At 39.3% G+C, this 23,161-nt stretch overlaps 1 protein-coding gene across 3 annotated transcripts in view; it reads left to right on the top strand.

The window, feature by feature from the left end:
* The first annotated feature begins 6,268 nt into the window (after positions 1 to 6,268).
* Ccdc93 (CCC complex scaffolding subunit CCDC93) overlaps positions 6,269 to 23,161 on the top strand; it is an 89,446-nt gene continuing 72,553 nt past the window's right edge. For 2 of the 3 annotated variants that reach the window (XM_004836083.4, XM_087197904.1), the window contains exons 1-4: positions 6,297 to 6,500; positions 10,917 to 11,030; positions 12,438 to 12,532; positions 22,367 to 22,478. In XM_004836083.4, the coding sequence (XP_004836140.1) occupies positions 6,459 to 6,500; positions 10,917 to 11,030; positions 12,438 to 12,532; positions 22,367 to 22,478 (363 nt within the window). In that variant the 5' untranslated portion in view covers positions 6,297 to 6,458. Of the gene's footprint in view, positions 6,501 to 10,916; positions 11,031 to 12,437; positions 12,533 to 22,366; positions 22,479 to 23,161 lie in introns of all 3 variants that reach the window. The other variant, XM_004836082.4, reaches the window with a different exon arrangement.

Genomic DNA, 23,161 nt, shown 5'->3' with positions numbered 1-23,161 from the left:
TTAATGGCCCTTATTTCAATATGTAAATATCTCATTTTTATATGAGCACTTATTGACTATTTTTTCACTTTCTATGTTCAGTGTTCTTCAGGCTGAGGTTTGGGTGCTTATGGCATTTGGGGGGATAATTCTTCCTTGTGTAGTGTATGAGTTAGGTTATGCTATAATGACAATGCTTAGCAAACAACCTCCAAATCTCAGTGTTCACAACAAACACTGATATCCCACTCACAGGGCTGGGTATACCTGAGCCTGGTTCTCAGGTCTGCTTCATTCTATCCTGTCTGTTGCTCATTCAGGAGCCCAATGACAAAGATCAATGGCTGCCTGGGTATGTTCTTGTGTTAGATGGCATGAGCATATGAGAGTGAGGAACACAGAATAGCTCTTAATATTTCAACCAGAACTGGCATAGTTACATCTAATTCATATTCCTCTTGACAAAGAAATTCCTATGACCCAAAGTCAATGCAGAAAGTTTGACCCCCTGTAATAGCTTGGTGCTAAATGATAGCAATACCTCTGCTATGGTGTGAAAGTTTGTGTCTTCCTAAAATTCATATGTTGAAATCCTAGCCACCAAGGTTATGGTATTAGGAGGTAGGAACTTTGGGAGGTGATTACGGTTCTGCCTTCATGAATGGGACTAGTGACCTTGTAAAAGAAGCTCCAGAGAGGTCCCTCACCTCTCCTGCTATATGATATTCTAGAGAGAAGCAGACCACCTTTCAAGAAAAGACCCTTATCAGACACTAAATCTGCCAATGTCTTGATCTTAGACTTTGTATCCAGAACTGTGAAAAATAAATTTCCATAGTTTATAATCCATCCAATTTATGGCATTATGTTATAGCAGCTGCAACAGACTAAGATAGTACCTCTACCCCATCCATTGTGAAAACTCTGAATGCTACTTGGGTACTGAAGCACTTCACTTGCCCACACTGGGAACTCTTCTCATGGTCTGGCACGTAGTAGGCACGGAAGGGATATTTGGTAAAAAGTAATCTTTGACAAATTGCTTTCCAGAACTGTTGTGAAAACAATTAATGATGTGTTGTCATTAATTTAATGTTCTTAAAACATTATTTCTCCCATGCAAAAAAGATATCTCATTTTAATTATTTAAGATAAGGTAGAGAATTTTTCCCATATGTTTAGTGACCATTTCCTTCAGGAATTGTCTATTCATTATGTGCTCATTTTCCTATTACAATTTCCTTCCTTATTTGTAAGAATTCTTGTCACAAGTAAAATGAACTTTTTTTTAAGTTTGCCTTTCAAATGTTTTAATGATGTTTTGACAGACAGACATTTTTATCATTCATAGAGCCTCGTCTCTCACCCTTCGCTTTTGTGGCCTGCTGCAGTGCACATTTCCACTGCCAATATATTCCACTAAATGAGCACACCATAATATATTTAATCTGTCCCTTAATATGACTTATTTATATGGTTTCCAGCTTTTTCTCTTGTAGTAACATTGTGATGTTACTTCTATACCTGAGCCCTAACAGTGGAGCCATCACATCTGTATTAATGGGCTTTCTCATTACCAGGACAAAATACCTGACATCTAAGACCTAAAGAAGGAGAGATTTAATTTGACTCCTAGTCTGTGGCTGGATGGCTTCAAGGCATAAACATTGTGGCGGAAGAGTGTGGTGGAGCACAGTCAGTTCACTTCATTGGGGTCGATAAACAGAGAGCAGGGGAGGACCATTGAAGAGGAAGGGCCAGAGAACAGATATGATACCAAAGGTCATCCCTCCATGCCCAACCCAGACACACCAGAGTGTGCTTTACTAATCTGCTAGGTGTCCTGTAATCCAGTCAAGTTGATGTTTGAGACTAATTCTCACAATATCTGGGAATATGTTCAGAGTTCTTGTATGTTTGCCAAATTGTTATTGGAATCCTACTCCATAGACCCACAACTCAGATCCCAGTCCCCAGGATTTGAATCACAGGCCCTGTGCCTCAGGACTCATGTCCTATCCTGGCCACTTTCTTTAACAGACTCTGACTTCAAACAGTCCTTATCCCATTACACTGTTTTCCCTTCCTTAGTAACAGTTATTTCTACTGGCTATTATCTTATTAATTTACATGTTTAATTTCTTTCAGTAATTATCTTGTCTAGTTTGTTGGCTGTTAATCTTTCCACACAAAGAACTGTTTCTGGCACAAACTCTTATCAAATTGGCTGTTCAATGGAATCACCAGTGAAGGCTTTAAAATCCACTTGTCCTGATCCCATATGAAATGTTCTATTATTAAATCACTTTAGCAAGAATATGTTAAGTATCATAGTCTCTGGGTGACAAAGAATGTAGCAGATACTCTCAAGTATGTTTAGTCACTGCTGTGTAGTTGGGTTCTTATCAAATCCTTTTGATGTTGTGAATAGAGTGTGGTTATGAAAACTATGAACATTACTGGAATCTGTAAAATTATCACTCTTTGACTAAAAAAAATCAGACCCTCCAAATTTGAAGATCCAATCCAAAAGTGGGCATCTGAAATGAATAGACACTTCTTAGATGAAGAAGTAGAAACAGCAAGTAAATATATGAAAAAATATCCAACATCACTGGTAATTTGAGAAATGCAAATTAAAATAACACGGAGATTTCATTTCACTCCAGAAACAATGGCTGTTATCAAGAAATCAACCCATAACTAATGCTGGTGGGGCTTTGGGGAAAAAGGAACCCTTCTCCACTGTTGGTGGGTGTGTAGAGTGGTGCAAACACTGTGGAAGTCAGTGTAGAGATTTTTTTGAACTAAAATGGGAAGTTCCATTTGATTCAGCTATTCCTTCTTGACATCTTTCCAAAAGAATTAAAAGCATCATACCATAGTGATATATGTACACCTATGTTAATAGTGGCACAATTTGTAATAGCTAAATCTTGGAAACAGCCCAAATGCCCATCAACCGATGAATGGATAAAGAAGATGTGGTTTTTTAATACAATGGCGTACTACTCTACCATGAAGAAGGATGAGCTTGAGACATTTATAGCTAAATGGATGCACCTTGAGACCAAGTGAAATCAATTGAACACACATTTAAAATACCATATTATTTCTCTGGTGTGAGAAACTGAAGTGTAAATAAGAACTAAAATGTACAATAGACATTAGGAAATGGGAAGAAAATGTTCCAATGAGAACAATGGAGGGGGGAAGGTAAAAAGAAGGGACAAGAAAACAAAAGAGAAAAAAATCAAAGGAAAATATGGAAACAAAGCTTCTGTACAAAACGGAGGGGGAACAGGAAAAAAAGGAAGCAGCAAGATATATCATGTACTGGTATAAATTCCTTATGATGAATGTTATCATTATGTATATCTAAAATGTACCAATAAATGTTTTGCTAAAAAATTATCATTCTTTGGAAAATATAGAGAAAACTCATTGAGGAATTTGTGTGTGTGTGTGCATCTCTGTGTGTATATGCTGGGCTGCTTTATTTTCAGTCCACAAGAGTTGAGAGGTTTAAGTCAACTTGCACTACGTGTGCCTCCATCATTTTACTATAGAAATGTTACATGCTAAATATAGGATAATTCATGGTAAAATTTTACCAGTTGAAAATAGATCCATATACAATTAAAAATGTTCAAGAACTCATTTAACCTAAGGGCTCTTAGTTTGTTTATGGATTTTGAATTTTCTGTGCCACTGTGACCTATAAAGAAAAATAGTGCAAAATGTAGTTTTTGTTCACTACCATGTTCTATATAAAATGGTTTAGTCTAAGGAGAAAAAAAATCTAGTATTTATGGCTCTCCCCAGACCAATTAAATCAGATACTGAAAATAGAATCTGGTGATTTTAATGTGCTGACAAGTTTGAGTGTCACTGACATAGAAGGATCCCAGAAATATTAATGGATGGAGAGATGACTGAAAGTATATTGCGAACCAGAAATCTAGTCTGTGGTCCCAGCATTGCCGCTCACATGCTGTGCGACTTAGGTGTGTCACTCGACTTTTCTCAACATCTATTTAAGGGTCATGCCTTTTTAGGTTCCTTTCTGCTGTCAAGCTTCACAATTTCCCTTCTTGGTCACAGGCAGAGCCCAGAGTAGTAGTACATAAAAACAGAATGATTGAGGCTTTATAGAAACCTTCATTCAGGGTACGGTGATCCAACAGGAAGCTCTTTACTGTGGCATCCATTTACACTGGACTCAGAAAGTACTTGTGAGGCACCAGAGAATCTGGCAATTGGAAGAACATCACACAGCTCTGCCCTGAATATGCACAGAGGTACAGATAGACCCACTGCTAATTTCCAAGTAGCCCATAAGGGACACAGAATGCATATAGGAAATCTTGGATCTACAGAAGAAGGAAAATGATGTATTTGAGATATTCCTCACAAACCTATGTCATTGTTCCAGGTCTTTCCCCAAGGCTATGCAAAGGTTCAACTGCTCTGCTCCCTTGGCTGTTTTGCTAATTTTTTTTAAAGCATGCTGCTAACCCAAGTCTACTGCTGTCATCCCATACAGACAGTAAAAGAGGACAATTTCTTACCAGGAAAGTTAGCTGCTCATATTTATTTAAAACTTTGCAAAGGCATTTATAGCAAGGGACCTGTGCTGTAGTCTCCCTGAATCCTGTTATTCTCCAGGTCCTTTTTTCCTGGGGTACTTTATATCCAGCTACTTAGGCTTGCCTGCTGTGTATGATTTTGCTACCTGTCTGGAGGCATCAGTACCTATGTAGTAACTCTACAGTGGTCACAAATGATCATCACTCTCTATTTCCTCTCAAACTATACCACTTCAATGAAGGACTGTTTGAAGTTTACAAAAATAAGTTATTTGGGCCAGGGATGTAGCTCAGTGGTGTTGCGTCTGCCTTGCAAGCACAAGGTCCTGAGTTTAATCCCCAGTACTGGAAAAAAAAAAAAGCTAACAAAAATAAGTTATTGGGAAAATTATGAGAATGAGCATCTTAGAAACTAAGTTTTATTTGCTTCACAATGGGTGAGCAGCAGAGGTCACACAACCCAGACAGTAGGGTTGTCATCTCAGCCCTTGATCTTGCGCATTCAGATCTCTAAAATTATTGGAGACTGGGGATGGCACATAGCTTTGGGTAACATTTGCTAGCTACATTTAAGAATGAAATGATGTACTTAGGGCCCTTCTAACTGCTTGTGTGCTTTTGTTGCAGGTAAGCTTCTGTTTTGTCAGGACAAACTCTAGGGAGTACAAAAAGTGCAATGAATTTTTAAAATGGCCAACAATTACTAAGTGCTTATTTTATTTTAAGAAGTTATGAATGGGGGGCGGGAATCGAGAGAAAGAAACTTTCTTTGATTTAAAGCAGTTCATTGTCTCAAACTGCTCCCCACTCTTGTAAGGATCTCTCTCTCTCTTTTTAAATTTTTATTTCTGTTAGTGCATTTTGGAGAGGGGTACAAGCGAACAACACATCTTAATTCTTTTTTTCATCCTCTTCCTTCCCTCTTCTCTCCCTCTATCTCTTGGTCTCCCTCTCTTTTGTAAAGCATCTCTTCTATAGTAAAAGATTTCACACTAAATTACTTCTGTCTTCATCTCTAAAAAATGGGGTAAAAAGAAAAGCTGGAGCAGCCATTTGGAGAAGGCATGGGGCTCGCGGCCACAGTAATAATCCTTTTATACAGCGCTATCCTCTGGGACAAACATGGGGCACATAGTATAATTGATGTGGAAGCTAGAAAGACATGGGAGGCGGCATTCGTAGGAATGTCCTTCCTTCAGGAAGACTGAGTCTTGGGATGGGGCGGAGCAGGGGACGCAGGGACTCTATCCCAAGGTAAGCGTCCTGGCAACAAGATATTATAGGTTCAAATTCTGGGGAGGGCAGAAGGCATGAGGATTATCTTCTTGGGGGCTACATCCTCTGATATATATCGAGAACTTGCCCAAGAGCGCGTAAATCAGGGCTGGAGGCCGGCCTGGAGCTAAACTCCCCAAGCTTCTATGTTCTAACCCGGGAACTCGAAGCTTCAAACGCAGCTCGCACGGAGAACAGGATTCACTCGGAGATCTGATGCCTGGTGCAGGCAGAGGAGAAAGCTGGAATGAAAAATATCACAAGATGAAAAAAGAAGACCTTTCACGAAACTACTCGGAGGAAAATTCAGAGCGAAGACGCAGCACCACAACCGCCTTCTGGGGCCGGAACAGGTACTACAGTACTCGGCATTCCGACTCTGCATTCCGGCCCCGCCCAACCGCTCCCGATGCTCTTGCGCAGGCGCAGTCGCGCCACGCTGCCTCCCCAGTGCGCATGCTCCGCCGAGCCGCGGTACCCCGAGCCGGCCCTGGCGGCGTCGGCAAAGGAAGTTTCCGCTTTGCCTTCCACCCGGGTAGCAGCGTAGCTGTAGGGACAGCTTTCTCCAGACGCTCGGTGGGCATCGCCGCCGCCCCACGTTAACTTAGGCTGATCATGGGGTGGCCCAAGGGGCAGGAGAACCAGGGTCTCCCTGAGGTAAGGATCTCTATCTCCCTGACACGTCGGGGTTCCCGAGGCGAGGCCGAACGGGGGAGGGGGCGGGCAGAGAGGGGCCCGGGGTGCCTTGGGGGTGACCCGTCCCTTTCCTCAGGTGTGTCCACTGCGGGGAGGCACCCGCCATGACCACGGCTGAGGGAGAGCGTGGGGTCCTGCGTAAGAGGGCCAGCGGGCGGCTGGGGGCAAAGTCCAGCGGCTCCCGGATCTCCTGGGCGGAGGGGCCCTTCCAGCCCGACCCTTGCTCCGGCGCAGCCCGACGTGCCGCCGCCTCTCCCGCCGTCCCGGGCGGTGACCCTCCCCCGGCGCTGAAGTGCTACCCCGTGAGCTGGGGCCGCTGCCCGCCTGAGTCACGAGAGGTTCGCGCCTGAACTGTCCCTGCTCAGGTCGTGCAGAGGGCGGTGACCTTGGACCGCGTACCCCCTCTCTCCGGGTCTGCGGGGTCCGGAGGCCAGCCCTACCCGCCCTGCTGTCTTGGAATGCCATCGTCCCTGCCTTCACCCCCATGGGTTGGGACAGCAGGAGGAAGTTTGGGAGGCGGGCGCGCACTGGGGTGGTGCGGAGTGAGGACGCGCACTCCGCTGGTACGGTGTAGTGGGAGACAAGCCTTGGGCGGAAATTTGCTGCTTTGCCGGACGACCATAAGTATCATCCCAAGGGAAAAGTGTTTGTTACTAAGTACTCGGTCCCAGGGACGGGATCATCAGTGGTTTCTAGATTTCCACGTTGTCTGGGAAATAAAGCGAAAGTGGATTCATTTTCTTTTGATTGCAAATATCGCTTAACTAGGTAGTTTGTGTCTGTCTTCTCTTCTAGTTTATTTACTTAAGAGCTAGTCTGGTTTATTAGATTCTGGAGAGAAATGGAATCCACCAGCGCTGCTTCTCTACCCCTTTCTGAAGTTCTGAAACAGACGTTTTGTCAGGGGCCCCTTCACACTGACCATTTTGCCTCTCTGTGCCCCTCCCGGATCTTCAACTCTTTCTCCCTACTGATTGAGAAATCGTTATGTTCTGTACCCAGGTTGGGGATATAGTGATGCAAGGACTGGCATAGCCAGTGTGTTCCTGGAAGGCAAATCCATTGTTTTGTAAACATGCACCACCACGTTGCTTTCATTTTATGGGAGATTGTGAAGAGTAAGATCTGTTCTGTGATATTTTAAATTTTCATTTTTGCTACTTTTTAATTCTAGGTTCATCGAGTTTTTACCTGGCCTTTGCTGTAGACTCTTATCTGATCTCTCAGGTCCTACCTTAAATCCTCCAGTGCACTATCCTACAGTGCTGCAAATGGGGTGGGAGGGTCTTTCTAAGTAAATAACCTGCTGCTGGGACCCTTCACTTACTGCTAGGAGTCTGAGTCTACTCTATTGTTTTTTGTTTTTTTGGTCGCCCCCCCCCCAAGAGTTTAAGACAGTTCCTAGCAGTTTTGGAGGCAGTCAAGGTGAATATAATCAGATTATTACCAAAGATGAGTCTCTCATCCAGCCACCACTAGTCCAGCTAATTCATTAAATTCAACTCTTAAAACCCTTTTCTGAATGTTTGTGAAGGATAAAAAGACAGCTGGGCTTCGCCTTGCCTTCCAGCTTGCATGAGCTATAAGGCAGGGCAATTGAAAATTTATTGGGCCTGGTTTAAGAGCTCACAGTCATTCATTTATATCAGAATTTTAGTTTTAACTGAGTGTATTAATCACCTTGGTAGCTTTTTATGGCTTCGAAAGAGGATATTCTTTTATTCCTGTATATTAGCCAGAGGTCCTTTACCATTTTGATTCAGAGTTAATCTGTAAAGGAAATTTGGAGTCAAATATTCCAGCTCCAGTGTCTTGCAAAAAATTCTTTCACAGGTTGTATTGCAGAAGTACAGTTCTCTATTCTGGGGCTGAGTGGATGAGAAGCAGTGGCCATGCATTGGCAGTGGAGTGGCCTGTGGGGCTCTTTAGAAATGAGTTGAGGCCAGAATAATCCTCCTGTGATGTGTCCTCCTCTTCATGTCCTAAGTGTCCTACATGTTTTCCTGATAAATGATGATTGAAAAAGTGAAAGATTCTCAGTTTACTTCCCAGGAGTTTTAAGAAAATATTTATATCATCTAATTTTCATTTTCTTCTCCATCTTCATGAATTGTACCTGGCCTGTATCTTTTCTTTTTTGAGTCTGTTCACTTTTAGTTGTTTCTCAACCATCACAGATCTTTTCGAAAGAAATACAAGGTGTGAATAATTCATATTGATTTTTGTGTGTTCACTAATAACTAGTGAATGCAAATCTTTAGAACCTTTCAAAGGCTGTACCAGAGTCTTTTTGAGAGAGAGGGGATGAGTGAAATGTACAGTGGCTCAAGATTGTTGCCTCCCCAAGGTGATTAATATACCCAGTTAAAATTAAAATTGTGATTAAAAATGAATGACTGAGCTCTTAAACCAGGCCCAATAAATTTTCAATTGCCCTGCCTTATAGTTGCATTAGCATGGAACATGCTAATTGCACGTTTAACTTTGTGTTAATGTGTGTCCTCCCTTTCCTGACAGTTTGTACTTCAAAATGAATTTGATTTTCTTTTATCAGTGTCATGACTATGAAAAAAACTGCAAATACATGACTAGATTACATGTACTTCATGTAATGCTTGTACATCATTCCCTACTTAGTAGGTGCATCTGTATTATTCAGTTTTCCTTTTGTTACACACAAAACCTGACACCCACAACTTAAAGTGTTTCAAGAGGTTAATTTTTCATGTTTTAAGGAGATTCAGTTCATGGTCATCTGGTTCCAAGACAGAAACATCAAGCTGGAAAAACATGGTAAAGCAAAACTGCTTAGTTCATGGCCTCTGGGGAGAAGAGTGGGAGAAAAGTGCCAGAAAGGGGCAGGAGACCAGAGGTAGACCCCAAAGCCACACCCCCATGATTCACCCAGACACCCAGCAATCTCCCAAAGCCAGTCAAGTTGAAACTCCACCTTAACCACCACAGTATTTTTTGAGCCAAATGTTTAGGTCCAGTGAAGTACACATATGTATAATACATAGATTCTCTAATGAGCAAGCAGATAGTTCAGTCAGTAAGACAGGCATGTATATAATACCTGACATATTACTCAGAAGAGGTTGATAATTCATTATATGAATGACATGGACAGTACATAAAATAGAAATGCAGAAATGAACATTTCAGCTGGATTAGTAAGGAGTGGCATCTAATAGGAGTTAGAATTTGCCAGTGATCTCTAGATAGAAAATATCAAGGGAAGGGGAATGGTGTGAAGGGAAGAATGAGCAGTGCTTGATTAGATAGAACCATATTCAGATTGTTTGGTGGGCAAAATAAAGGATGAAGCTGAAAAGATAGGTTGCAGCCAAATATCTGACTGCCAAACCAAGCAATTTGGAGTTTATTTTATAGACAGTATATGATGCATTGTGGTGAGGGCTGGGGTATGGATTAAAGAGGGACAATGTGAAAGCTTTAGGAAAGAGACAAAAAAGATTGAGAGTCAGTTGTAATAGTCACTATGTAAAGTATTAATATAAAGGGAGGATATATGTGAGATGCACAGCAAAGGAAGATTTAGCAGGTATTGTGTGAGGGAATAGTCAGAGATGAGCATGAAAATTTGAACCAGCACACTTTGGTGTTTTACATAGAAAAGTGATTTTTAAAAGTTTTTACAATAATGGGAGACAGGAAAGGCAGTTCATGAAATTAATGATAGTTGCAAAAAACCAGAATATTTAGATGGATTTAAGTAGTAGATAAACAGTTGAGGTGAGAAAGATATAAATTAAGAATTTCAAATCAAATCCAAATCTATATATATTAGATGAATTCATTATTTTTAGGGCAGTCCTATTATGTGGCAGTAATTACTCCCTAATATGTCTTCATTAAAAGCCTTCCTTATATTTGCTTTAGAGATCCAAAAGGGAAATGCAGAGAGAGATACATATTTGAATTTCCTCCTTTGCTCTTCTCTTGTCAGTAAATTCCAAGACCTGGATGAGTATAGTTTAAAACCCAAATACCTTGTTCCTGTCTGTAAAGAGCTTATAATGTAGTTGAGAAGCCAGTCGAGTAGACCATGTATTAGAGAAAGGGAGATAATGTGCTCTAAATCTTCCTTTTCACTGTATTCCTTTAACATGTGATGAACTTCTCCCAGCTATGATATTTAACAGCTCATTGAAGACTGGGGACCTCATTTTGAATTCTGGCAACAATGTCCACATGATTCTGTAGATGCTTGTTGACTTTCACAGAAAATCTGGGGCAGTGAATGAGCTGTTATCGCCTGCTCTTGGCAATGAGATTGTGGCTTCTTAAGTATATACTTGATTTTCCTTTATTCAAGATAGCTTTCACCAGCCACACTTGTGACTTTTGTTCTAGGTAGAAACAAGAGAAGATGAAGAACAAAATGTCAAGTTGACTGAAATTCTGGAACTCTTGGTTGCAGCTGGATATTTCAGGGCAAGAATTAAAGGCTTGTCACCTTTTGACAAGGTAAGTGCAAAGTTTGCCGCTAGACTGTTTCTCATGAGGATGTCACAGTTAACCATGGCAGAGAAAGGAGGAAGAGATTGTTTTTCTTCCTAATGCAGAGTCGTTATAGAAGTATTCTTATTTCTTATTTAGAGAAATTAAGGATCAGCCAGTAGATACAATTAAATTACTGTGCATCGAGTTTTTTAAAATGCAACAAGCAAAAGAAAGTTTCTTCATTCAAGGAAGTTACAGGTTGGGTAGGGTTATAAAAGTCATGTTAGAAAATAATTTAAGTTAATTGCTACTCCAAGTCACCATGCTCACAGACAGGTGATGTGTATTTTATTAATGGCAAATGCTCTGAGTTGGGAGGAGGGTGAAGTCAGTGTGGGATGGAGTATTTTAATTTAGCAGAACTATGAAGGATTATTATGTGTGTGATATAATAATAGATGTTAAGGGCACAGAGATGAAACAATATTACTGAATGGAAAGAGCACTACTTTTGTAGAGTAGAGAAGAGACACAAGTAAACTAACATGCATAGAATGAATGGCATGATATAATAAGTGGCACAGTGCACTGTGCACAGAATGTATCTAGGACCTATAGAGCAGGTGGGGAAATTTTTAGGAATCTAATGCTGAGTAATTCAGGAGCAAGAGCAGGTCGTAGTCTTGGCTGCGCATAATAACGTAATCACCTGGGTTATTTTGTAATATGTGTCCAGTCCTAACCCGTTGAACTTCTAGTTAGATTTAGGCTGAGGCCTTGGAATCTGTATTATATTGGACATAGCCGAAGATAAACTTCACTGTTTATTCCTAGTATCAAGCTGTGTTTGAAAAGCATTTTGTTTCAGAGTGGGTTTTTAGCCTTAGACTTATTTGCATCTCAGAGAAATCCTGTAAACAAAGAAGAGCAGGAATTCTCACTTTTATTAGGTAGATGAGAATAATATTTGTGGAAATTAATTAATGAGGCAAAAAATGTCAACCTTGCAGCACTTAATATCTGGTCTATAAAACAATTCCTGTGGAGTCTAGCACTTGTCTGACACTGGGTTAAGAAAATCTCTCAGCTGAGATTTAATGTCTGTCCCCTTTACTGTAAAGAGGATCTGTAGATAATACATCCATTTAATAGCAAAAGTCAGCTTTTCGGTCACATTAGTATTTCAGGTGCTCAGCAGCCACTGAGTATTGTGACTGGTATTGGACAACGCAGGTATAGAACATTTCCATCATTGCAGAAAGTTTTATTTGACTGCTATTTTAGATTAATTGAGTGTAAGGAGGACATGTCTCTCTCTGAAGACATAATTTTGTATGTTTACTGAAAACTCTTTATGCATTTTATCTACCTTTTACTTCTACTTTCCTTGAACTAAAAAGAGAAAGCAAATATTTTCTTTGTTTCTTACAGGTAGTAGGAGGAATGACTTGGTGTATCACCACTTGTACCTTTGATATAGATGTTGATTTGCTCTTTCAGGAAAACTCTACAATAGGTCAAAAAATGTAAGTCATTTGGGTTTGTAGTAGAAGAGCCTAAAGTGAATTAGAAGGGGACTTTTGTGGGGCTGGGTAATTATGGGTTTATATGCTCATTCTTTTTCATTTCTCATGTTACACTGCATGTATTTATTCTTAATATAAACTCTTAAATGCTTACATGTGGATTGTTTCTAACATTTTTAGCCTTAAGTTGGTTACTCTTCACCATATAGCACATCTTACTATATTTTGTTATGTTTTTGGTTTTTTCATTGATGTTACTGTTTATTTGCTTAGTAATCAAACTAATAGTACTAAGCGAAGGAAAATACAACTAAGTCAGAAAATCCTATAGAAGACATTCATAAGTGTGTTCCAAAACTATGCATAATTTTTCAAAACAAATGGTCCACGCCATAAGCATCTTTGTAAGAATGTAATTAAGAGAAGAGCAGGCAAGTAAATCTCACTTTGTAGTTTCTTGGTGAACTGACCCTTTTCCATTTTGTTAAGGTCCTCTTCATCTCTCATAATGTTTCCTGTCCGGAAGTCCACTTGTCTGATATTAACAGTTACTCCAGCTTTCTTAAATTTTTCTTCATTTTGAAGGTTGGTTTCTTTAGTCATCATCTAGTGAACCCTTCCCTTTTTATGCAGTCTGATAATCTCTTTTAGTTGGTATGTTTAGACAATATTTAATGTACTTGTGATATGGTTTAGTTTAAAAATCTGTCTTCCTGCTAGTTTTGTATTTGTTCCATTTTTTTCTTTGTTCCTTTATTTTTTTCTTCTACCTTTTTTTGCATTGATTAGGTATATTTCTGTAGCTCCATTCTATCTTTTCTCTTGGATCTTAATTATCCTTCTTTTTAAAAACTTAGCTGCTGCCTAATATTAAGGTATTTATTACATGCAGTTTTTATTTATCAGCCTATCTTTCAGTAATACACTACTTCACATGTAGTGTAAGATCTGTATAACGCTATACTGCCAATTCCTCCTTTTTCTCTTATGTACTGTATGTTTATTTTTTAAATGTGTTATAAACTTTTCAGTATAATTCTCCTATTTTTGTTTTAGGTCATGGATCAGCAAACTTTTTCTGTAGGTCCAGATAGTAAATATTTTAGGCTTGTCTTTGGTCTCTGTCACAGCCACTCTCTGCTGTTGTAGTGCAAAAGTAGCCATAGATAAATACACAAATGAGCATGGCTATGGGAAACTAACTTTTGAGTGTCTCCTAGATGCCAGAAGCTATGCTAAATGCTTCACATATTTTATTTTAATTTTCATTGCAACAGATATTATCCCAGTTTTATAGGTAGAACTGAATCTGAAAAAAGCCAAGGTCACACAGCTAGTGTATAAGTCATTTAATGTTCAGGCTATTGCTGATTGTGTTTCTTGATCACAATTTCCAGTGACTGTAATTCATCTTTTTCCAAGACACTAAATTGGGTGGAAATCTGTTAAGAGGAGGAAAGGAGAATCTTTCCCTCACTGTTGCCTTTGTTGTGTTAGGCAAAGCCTTGTTTTGTCTGTCTTTGAGAAAAGATAACATGGGCTCCTTGTGAGGGATTTCACCTGAGGGTACTTTGTGCAGTCTTTCATGGTTCAACAGGGGCTTGACCATTATATTAAATCATTCAGTATACCCAGTTCTGCTCCCACACCTGTCAGTAGGCAGCCCTGACCTTGGTTAGGCCATTCCTACTCTGGGCCTCAGATCTGTTATCTGTAAGTGAGATTTGTGAGCTCAGATGCATATGACTCTATCATTTATTTAATTTTCTGAAACATTACCCTTTCTCAAGAAAAAACACTTCCAAAAGGATTAAAAGTGGGTTATAAATATAAACATGAAGCAATAATAGTGGAAAAGCAGAGTAAAGGGAAAGGAAAAAAATTGAGGACATGAGTAAAGGGCCCACAAAATGCTTTGTTTTCTGTGGATGGGTCAGAGATTTGCCTGTAAGTTTTCTGGCAGCCAACAGGAAGAGAAAAACATGATAAATTTGCATGTTCACAGTTGACTTATGGAAAATTGGTTCTTGAGAATCAAATTATTAATGTTAAGACAAGTGGACATCTCTCAAGGCTATCATTAAAAGAACATTAGTGAGAGAAGGTGAGCCGGTCCCAGAACCCGGAAGGAAGCTCCCCCGCCACCATCCCAAGCTCCTAGGCCAGAGAAGCTGGGCCTGTCCCAGCACCTGGAAGGAAGCTCCTCCGCTGCCATCCCAAGCTCCTAGGGCAGAGAAGGTGAGCCCTGCCGGCTCCAGAAGCACACCCCGCCCCCCTTGGAAATGAGAAGACATGTAAACAAGCCTCAAAAACAGACTTCTGGATCACTTACAGCAACCCCAAAGGAAACGAGATGGAACAATCTGATACTCAACCACCTGGATTCTCTGAACTGGAAACAAAAGAGGACCTAGGAAAAATGAAATCAGAAATAATTACTCAGATAACAGCAAAGATTTTGCTCATGGTGCAAGACCTGATTAATAAATCTAGAGAGGACACAGATAAAAAAATAGAGGATCTGAGGAACACGATGGAATCCCAACATAGGAAACAAATGGAATCCATAAAACAGATGCAAACAGATTTCCAGGAGATTAAAAACTCCATCAAAAGTCTGCACAGCAGAATGAACCAATGTGAGGATAGAATTTCATATATAGAAGAAAAGATTGCAATTAGTGACCAGGAAAAGAAAAATTGCTTTAAAATTGTAAGGGAACATGAGAAATCAATCCAGCAGCTGTTAGACAATGCAAAGAAGATTAACATAAGACTGATTGGAGTCAATGAAGAAAGAGGAGAGAGTGCAGATGACATAAAAAAACTTCACAGAAGTGATGGCAGAAAACTTCCCAAGGAGGGGAAAAGAACTTGACATACAGATAAGTGAGGCATATAGGACTCCCCCTGGGCTTGATCAGAAAAAATCTACACATAGGCATATAATAGTTAGGATTCCAGAAATCCAACAGAAGAACAAAATTCTGCAAGCAGTGAGAGAAAAGAAACAAATCACAAACAAAGGAAAGTCCATCAGAATTACAGCAGACTTCTCAATGCAAACTCTCAAGGCAAGAAGAGCTTGGAGTGATGTATTTCAAGCCCTAAAGGAAAACAGCCTCCAACCCAGATTGATGTACCCTTCAAAACTATCTTTCAAAATTGATGGAGAAATAAGATACTTTCATGATAAAGAGCACCTCAGGAACTTCATGAATATCAAACCGGCACTCCAAAAAATTTTAGACAATACCCTAGGAAAAGACAATGAGGATCACAACCCCAGGAAACTCAGCAGAATGAATCCACTGGTCGTGACAAATTAAACGCAAAGGGGGAAAATCCAACAAAAAGAAAAAGTCATGACAAGGTTTTTAAAACTTTTAACTTCATCTCCCTAATGAGTGTATAATTCAATCTTGTTATTGTACTGATTAGTATTTTTCTGATTCTAGAGTTGCACACCTTTCCTTGTGCTGTACTGGCTGTTTATCATCTTCTTATGTCTACTTTTTAATTGGGTTGTCTGTTAATGAGCTCTAAGAATTCTTTATATATTCTGGTCATAGATTATGTGCATTGTAAATATGGTCTGTTTAAGGACTACTTTTCATTTTAATGATGTCATTTAAAGTTCTAAATTTTGATGGAATCTCATTTTTCAATCTTTTTCTTTTATACATCATATCTTTTGTATACCAGATAGTTCTTGCCTACCCTGAATTCATAAACATTTTCCCTTATAATTTCTTAAAGTTTTATACTTTTAGGCTTTCATATTTAGGTTCATAGATCCCTTCAAGTTATCTTCATGTATGGAAATAAAAGTTTGAGGTTATTTTTTTATATATAGATACCAGGTGTTCTAGTGCCATTTGCTGAAAACACTATCGCTTCCTCATCTCTTGAATTGAGTTTGTATTCTATAAAATGTTAATGTTAAATAATCTTTCAAAACTCAGTAGACCATATATGTGTGGTTCTATTTCTAGATTCTCTGTTTTATTCCAATGATCTATATGTGTTTCCTTACACCAACACTGCCTTGATTACTTTAGCTTTAGAAGAAGTCTTAAAATTAGGTACTAAACGTCTTCCAGCACTGTTTTTGTTTTGTTTTGTTTTTTTTAACTTTTCTAGGTCCTTTGTACTTCTACATAACTTTTAAATTTCAATATCCAATTCTTCATTTATAGCAAATATACACAGACCTGAATTTTTATTTATACCTTGTGTTTTCTAATCCTGCTAAATTCAAATACAACTTCTAGGGGCTCCTAGAGATTTCTTAGTAAATTTCTTAGTAGATTTCTTAGTAGATGATCATTTCATCTACATATAAAGATTTTGCTTCTACCTTGCCAATCCTATCCTAATTGTGTTATTTTTTTGCCAGACTATTTTGGTGGGGCCCATGTTTCAAAGTTTAATGGACAGATAAAGAGTAAGCATATCTGCCCTTGTTCCTCACCTTAAGGAGAAAGCATTGTATTTTCTCCATTCGTATAAGGTGTTCTCACTGGAAGTATGTAGTACATGTCTTTAATGTGTTGAGAAGGTTCTGTTCTACTTCTAGTCTCCTGATAGCTTTTACCATGAAGAGCTGTAGAATTTAGTCCAATACTTTTTCTCCAGCTAGTGGCAGGATCATATGGCTTTTTCCTTTCCTCTGTTAAAGTGAAGACTTGTGGTGGTGGATCTTCCAATGCTGAACCAGCACTGCCATCCCTATAACAAAACCACTTCCACATACTGCCAGATCTGACTTCTAATAGTTTGTTTTGTTAAACAAATTTCTATCTTTGTTCATACTTTTTTCTCCTGTTATCTTTATCCAGTTTTAGGATTAGCACAATGTTGAGTTCCTAAAATGAGGGGAGAAGTGTTCCTTCTTTTTTCTGCTTTAATTGTTTGATATAATTTATCAGTTAAAATGTATATGAGCCTGCTGTTGTCATATAGGTAGGTTTTCAAGCTAGGAATATACTTTCTTTAATAGGTGCTATTCAAATTTTATATTTCCTCCAGAGTTAGTTTCATTAATTTGTCTTCCAAGGTACTTCTTAGAAGTTGTCAAATTTATTTCAAAACAGATTTTTGTAATATGCTTTCTGTATCCTTTTAAATTCTGTAAAATCTGGGATAATGTCTCCTAAATCTTGATATTGTAATTTTAAAACTGTATAATTGATATTGTGTAACAGGAAGAAAAGGTCTAAAGGAGCAGGGGAAGTTGGAGGGGTAGGGGAAAGGAAAGAAGGGAAAAGAAAAAATATGAGAAAAGGAAAAAAATGGAAACAAAGTCTTTGCAAATAGGGAATGGTGGAGGGAGTGAAGGGAGGGCAAGGGAAGGGGAAAAAAATAAGAACCAAGATACTCATGTAATGGTACAAGATCCCAGTGATGAATGTAACTGTATTTTATACCTAAAATTTACCAATAAACTTAATGGGAAAAAAAAAAAGAAGGTTAGTTAGCATAGTGCTCATTAGTTCCCAGCCGTGAGTAACAGGGCTCTACATCCCTAACATCTGCTGCTCTGAGATTGGGAATCTCAACAAGCCACTTGTAGTGAAAGATTTTTCCTGAATGGCATTGCATGGAGTCCAGATGTGTGCCCTCCCCTCTTATCTAGGGATAGATTTTTATTCTTCCTTGTTTTTATTATACAGTATAGGTGTGATATCCCCGAAGTTAGAAAAATTCAAATACAGCAAAAGAAACAAAACCCAAAGCTGGTATCTCTTCTCCTTTTCATTCTACCCCAGTTTTATTCCCTAGAAAGAAATTATCTTCAGTTGTTTAAGGTTTTAGATTCTTCACAGTGGTCACTTCTTCATCTCCAGCTGCAGATAACATTTGTTTCATTAAAATCTGATAATTATGGGAAATGATCTCACCTAAACATCTCACAGCATTCTCTTCATCTTTCTCTTCCAGTCTTTTATTATTTTTAAAAAATATTGCTCCCTGTTTAATTTTATTCTACTTAAACTTATATTTCTTGATCTGTTACCTGTTTTTGTTTTTGTTTTTTTTTGGTACCAGGGATCAAACTCAGGACCTTGGGCTACCACTGACTAAATCCCTGGCCCTGTTACCTGTTTTTTTAACTACTTAGGATGTACATCTCTATTTTTCATTTCAGCTTTCATCTATTATAACCTACCTTCAAAATGATAAGAGAACATTTATAATTAAGTTGTCCATACTTTTCAAGGATGTTATAAAATTAAATCTATAATCACTTTAGAATAAGATCTAAGAACTGTGATAGAATCGGAGAAAAAGATATATAATCTCAAACATGATGTTGATACTTAAAGGAGAAAATTCAAAATACCACAGTTGAAAGGAATCTCTTTTCATTCATTCATTCAACAAATATTTAACAAGTCTCTGCTATGGATCAGGCATTATTCCGGGTACTATGAGTTCATTCTTGAACAACGTCCTACCCTCATTGAGCTCACAAGATAGTAGTGGGAGACAGTGTGAACAATAATAAGTTATGTATAGAAGTAATATGTGCAGTGGGAATAATTAGAACTAGGTAGAATGTGGAGAGAAATGTTGGGTAGGAGGCAGTGGTAGTTATAAGTAGGACAGTCAGTGATGGGGAGCTGAGACTTGAAGGAAGAGAGTTCCAGGTAAAGGCAACTTATGTTCTAAGTGGCTGTGTATACATTTTATTATTTAGCTTTCAAAACAACATTTGAATAGGCAGGGCAGGGATTATTTCTCATTTTATGATGCAACTATTGGACCAGAGGGTCATTTACTGGCCATAAGTTCCTGAGTAGGTGGTGGAGCTGCAATATAGGTCTAGATTTAATTTGCCCTCTTTCCAACTGTTTTCAGTGAAGGAGGAAAAACAGTATGTGAACACTCTTAAAAACTAAAGGAGTCAGACTAATTACCCATAATGACAGGTGGACGTGTTAAAATCTTAGGCTAGGAAACCTTCCCGGTGACCTTTCTTGTCCTCCTGAGTTTCAAGAAGTTGACAGATCTATCCTGAGCTGCCGAGAAAAGCTAGGTGGGGTCTTGTGGTTGTCTCTGGAGAGTCTTCCTGACTTTCTTCTCTGGCTCCAGCCTGTGTTTTCATTTAGCCCCAGTGCTTCCATGTACTGCTAGGACTGCTCAGATTTAGCAGTAATTTCTGGGAAGTCGATTTGAAAGGGTTGTAAACCCTGAGATTATATATCGTTTCCTTCCCTTGGGATTACTGATGAACAGATGAATAGTTTAGTGCTGAGGGGTATCCAGGGAGAACCCTGCATGAAGGCAGGGGGTTGGGTTAAATTATCCTGGGGTCTCAACCTCTTGATTTTATTTAAGCTGCTGACTGAATCCAACGATTTGTAACCCTATGTGAAACAAATGATTTGTAACCACTAGAGGGAGCGCTCCCCATGCTGAACCAAAGTCTAATTAAAGAAAGGCTGTGTTCAGGGGTGGGTGGGTTCCTGCACAGATGTCCAGCGTGAATAAAGTTAAGACATGCAGTAAGCAAGACTCAGAACTAGCACTGGTACTCATCTTCATTTGGTGAACTTAGAGTTTGAATAGCAGGGGCAATTAAACACTCATCTCTTCCTCTCATAAGTTTCAAAGAAATGAAACAGGCATGGGAATCTGATGGAGATCAAAATTAAAAAGTTTATTAGAGAAAGCCTCAATGTGTTACGAAGTTTTAATATTCCACTACCAAAATATCCCATTTGATCTCTGAGCAGAGTTGGACAGCCAGAGATTTCCCCACCAGGGTTGGCCACACATTTCATGGCAGAAAAGACCTATGTCCCTAAGAAAGGCTCCTCAGAAAGTAGTGGTCACTGGAATGGCTGGGAGCCACTTTACAGTTTCCTTCTTCCTCTCATCCCTTTTGGATCAGACCCTCCCCACACTCTAATGTTGAAAAGGAGAGGTGAGGAGGAAGAGGCAGAAAATGTTCTCCTATCTGGCTCTCTCCTGGGAGGTGGATGTTCTTTCCCTCTGTGAATATGTGCAGTAGAATATCAGTCTCCTGCCTGTGTTTTAACATATTTGACTAGACATGGTCAGTGGGGTTGACTATTGTCCTCAGAAGTTTTATCCTTCTACCTCTGAAGCTGCTTTCCAGATACCAAACACTGTGTTGTAGTATGTGCTTAAGGACCATTCCCTAGGGGTTTGTCTTAGTCAGTTTACTGTTGCTGTACAAAATACCCAATTACCTACAACTTAAAGGATGACTGGATGACTGGTTTTTATTTTGGCTCACAGTTTTAGTCCATGATTGGCTGACTCCAAGGCAGGAACAAAATAGCAGAGTGGCATGGAAAAGGAAAAGGTGCTCCTTCCCTGGCAGCCAGGAAGTGGGGAGTGAGGCATGAGCTAGGATAGGAGATCTGTCCTCCCAGATCACACCCCCAGTGACCCACCCACCTCCAGGAAGGTCTCACTTCCTAACAGCACATTCAGTAGATGAGTCCACTGATGAGTACAGTGCCCTCATGATCCATTCACCTTCTTCACACGTGAGAATTTGGGGAAAACAGTTTAGATCTAATCCATAACAAGGGTTGTTTATTTTTGCCCCTAGGTCACTTAGTTCCTACTAAGGCTTGGGATATGAAACCTGCTAAGGGGAACACGAGTGAAAAAATCATAGCTTCTGCACAGGCCTGCATTCTGTGTTGGGGTTCAGGGTATCACTCTCCCAGGAAGGAGTGTTGAACTGCAGCAGGACGAGTGGAGATTTCTTTGGACAAGGAACTCTTTTCGGGAGAATTTTTGTTGAATTTGAAGTATCTGCTAAAAAATAAGTGACCCTTTGTTACCAGGGCCTTCATTCATGAGGAGATAGTCCTGTACTTGTAAACAGGATTGCAGTCGCTGCTGTGACGAACTAAGAATTTTTTTAAAAGGCTCTTGGGTGCGGATATGACAGAAATGGAGCCAAAAGTCCCTATTTCTCTGCATGGCTCCACAAGGCCATGCCTGGTGACTATTTTTCAAGGTTCCTGGTCTTAATGCCATGCTTTGGATAATATAGACTCACTAAATAGCCATTTTTCTCTCTTCTTGAACTGATACAATTAAGATATAAGAAACAAGAATCATATAGAGATCAGATACCTGCTGATTAGAGAAAGGCATAAAGCTGTAATGGAATAGACTTGCATACAAAAACCTCCTCTATCTCTTACCGTAAAACTATCCCACCCAGGCTCAACTGAGAAACCCCCTCAGCAGAGCGAAAAAATTTTCCTTTCTGTGGAAATAGGAGTTCTCCAAAATCTAGGATTGACTTTAGAATTTTAACAAAAAATTAAAGGCTATTATTAATTTAAAAATATTTTTGTACCAAAGTATAAAAAGTGTAGGTCATTAAAATGAAATGTAGGGGCTGGGATGTAGCTCAGCAGTGCAGTGCCTTTCTGGCAAGCATGTGACCCTGAGTTCGATTTCTGGTACCAGAAAAGAAAAATGAAATGTAAAAGAATATGGAACACTAGTAAATTTTTATTTTACTATGTAGGGATATTACAAGTATTGTGGCCTCAACATCACTATTATTTCATAAAGAAAGAAAATATTCTAACATTGAAAAAATAGGAAGAAAAACATTTTAAATGAATGACAAAAGAAGTTTTGTGACCTTAGGTACAAACCTAAATTGTCCTTTTTCTCCTTTTGCACTCAGCCAGGAGAAAGGTGGTCATGGCCTGGCTCTTGCCCTTGCACTATGAAGCCCAAGTTCTTCTGGGATGCTGCCCAGAATTTAGAGATGTCTTTAGGGCTACACACTGTGTTTTCATTTTCTGCTTGTTTTTCTCTGGACAGAGCTCTATCAGAAAAGATTGTCTCAGTCCTTCCAAGGATGAAATGTCCACACCAGCTGGAACCCCACCAGATCCAAGGGATGGATTTTATTCACATATTTCCTGTTGTTCAGGTGAGATCTTCTGTGTGGTTTCTTGTTCTCTGAACATCCAAGTTCCTATAATCTGACTCTTGGATCATCTGGCCTGGATCCTGGATTTAATGGATGTGGAATGGATCTGTTGTGGCAGAATGTGATGGTGTTTCCTGTGACTGTTCTCAGAAGCTTTCCAGTTCACATATCCTAGTTCAGTGGTGGTGAACCAATAGCACAGTTGTAATTTTTCTTTTAAGACAAAAGGTATCAATGCATAAGTTGTTTTTTTCTAAACTAAATCCTCAGTGTTCAGATTTAATCACAGTGTTGGCACTTTGTGATAAATAAGTGGATTTGGGGGCGAGGGGTTGCAGTTTGGGCACTCATCTCTAAAAAGGTTTGCCATCACTGCTCTAGTTTTACTCTGTTATTTGTTATGATCTTTCAGTGTTCCCATCAGTCATTTTTATTGTTTTGTGGGTAAAGGTAAAACTCCAGAGCCCTCCTCTGACCTCTTCCTGTTTACTATTCAGCTTCAGTTCATTCTTGGCTTTTCTTAATTTTTGTTATTCCAGCCCTTCCTATACTTATGCTTGCTCCTGCCGGTAGGCCTTTGCAAAGCCTAATTCCTTGGACTGAAATACTCTTCTTATGTGCTTAATTCATGTTCATCCTTCAGATCTTGCTTCTACCAATCCTTTTCAAGAAAGCTTTCTGGG

This window comes from Heterocephalus glaber, unplaced genomic scaffold (genome assembly GCF_053883595.1).
Source record: "Heterocephalus glaber isolate CG9 unplaced genomic scaffold, H.glaber_assembly_v1.0 deba00000347, whole genome shotgun sequence".
NCBI lineage: Eukaryota > Metazoa > Chordata > Mammalia > Rodentia > Bathyergidae > Heterocephalus > Heterocephalus glaber.
This window is presented reverse-complemented; position numbering and strand designations above follow the sequence as displayed.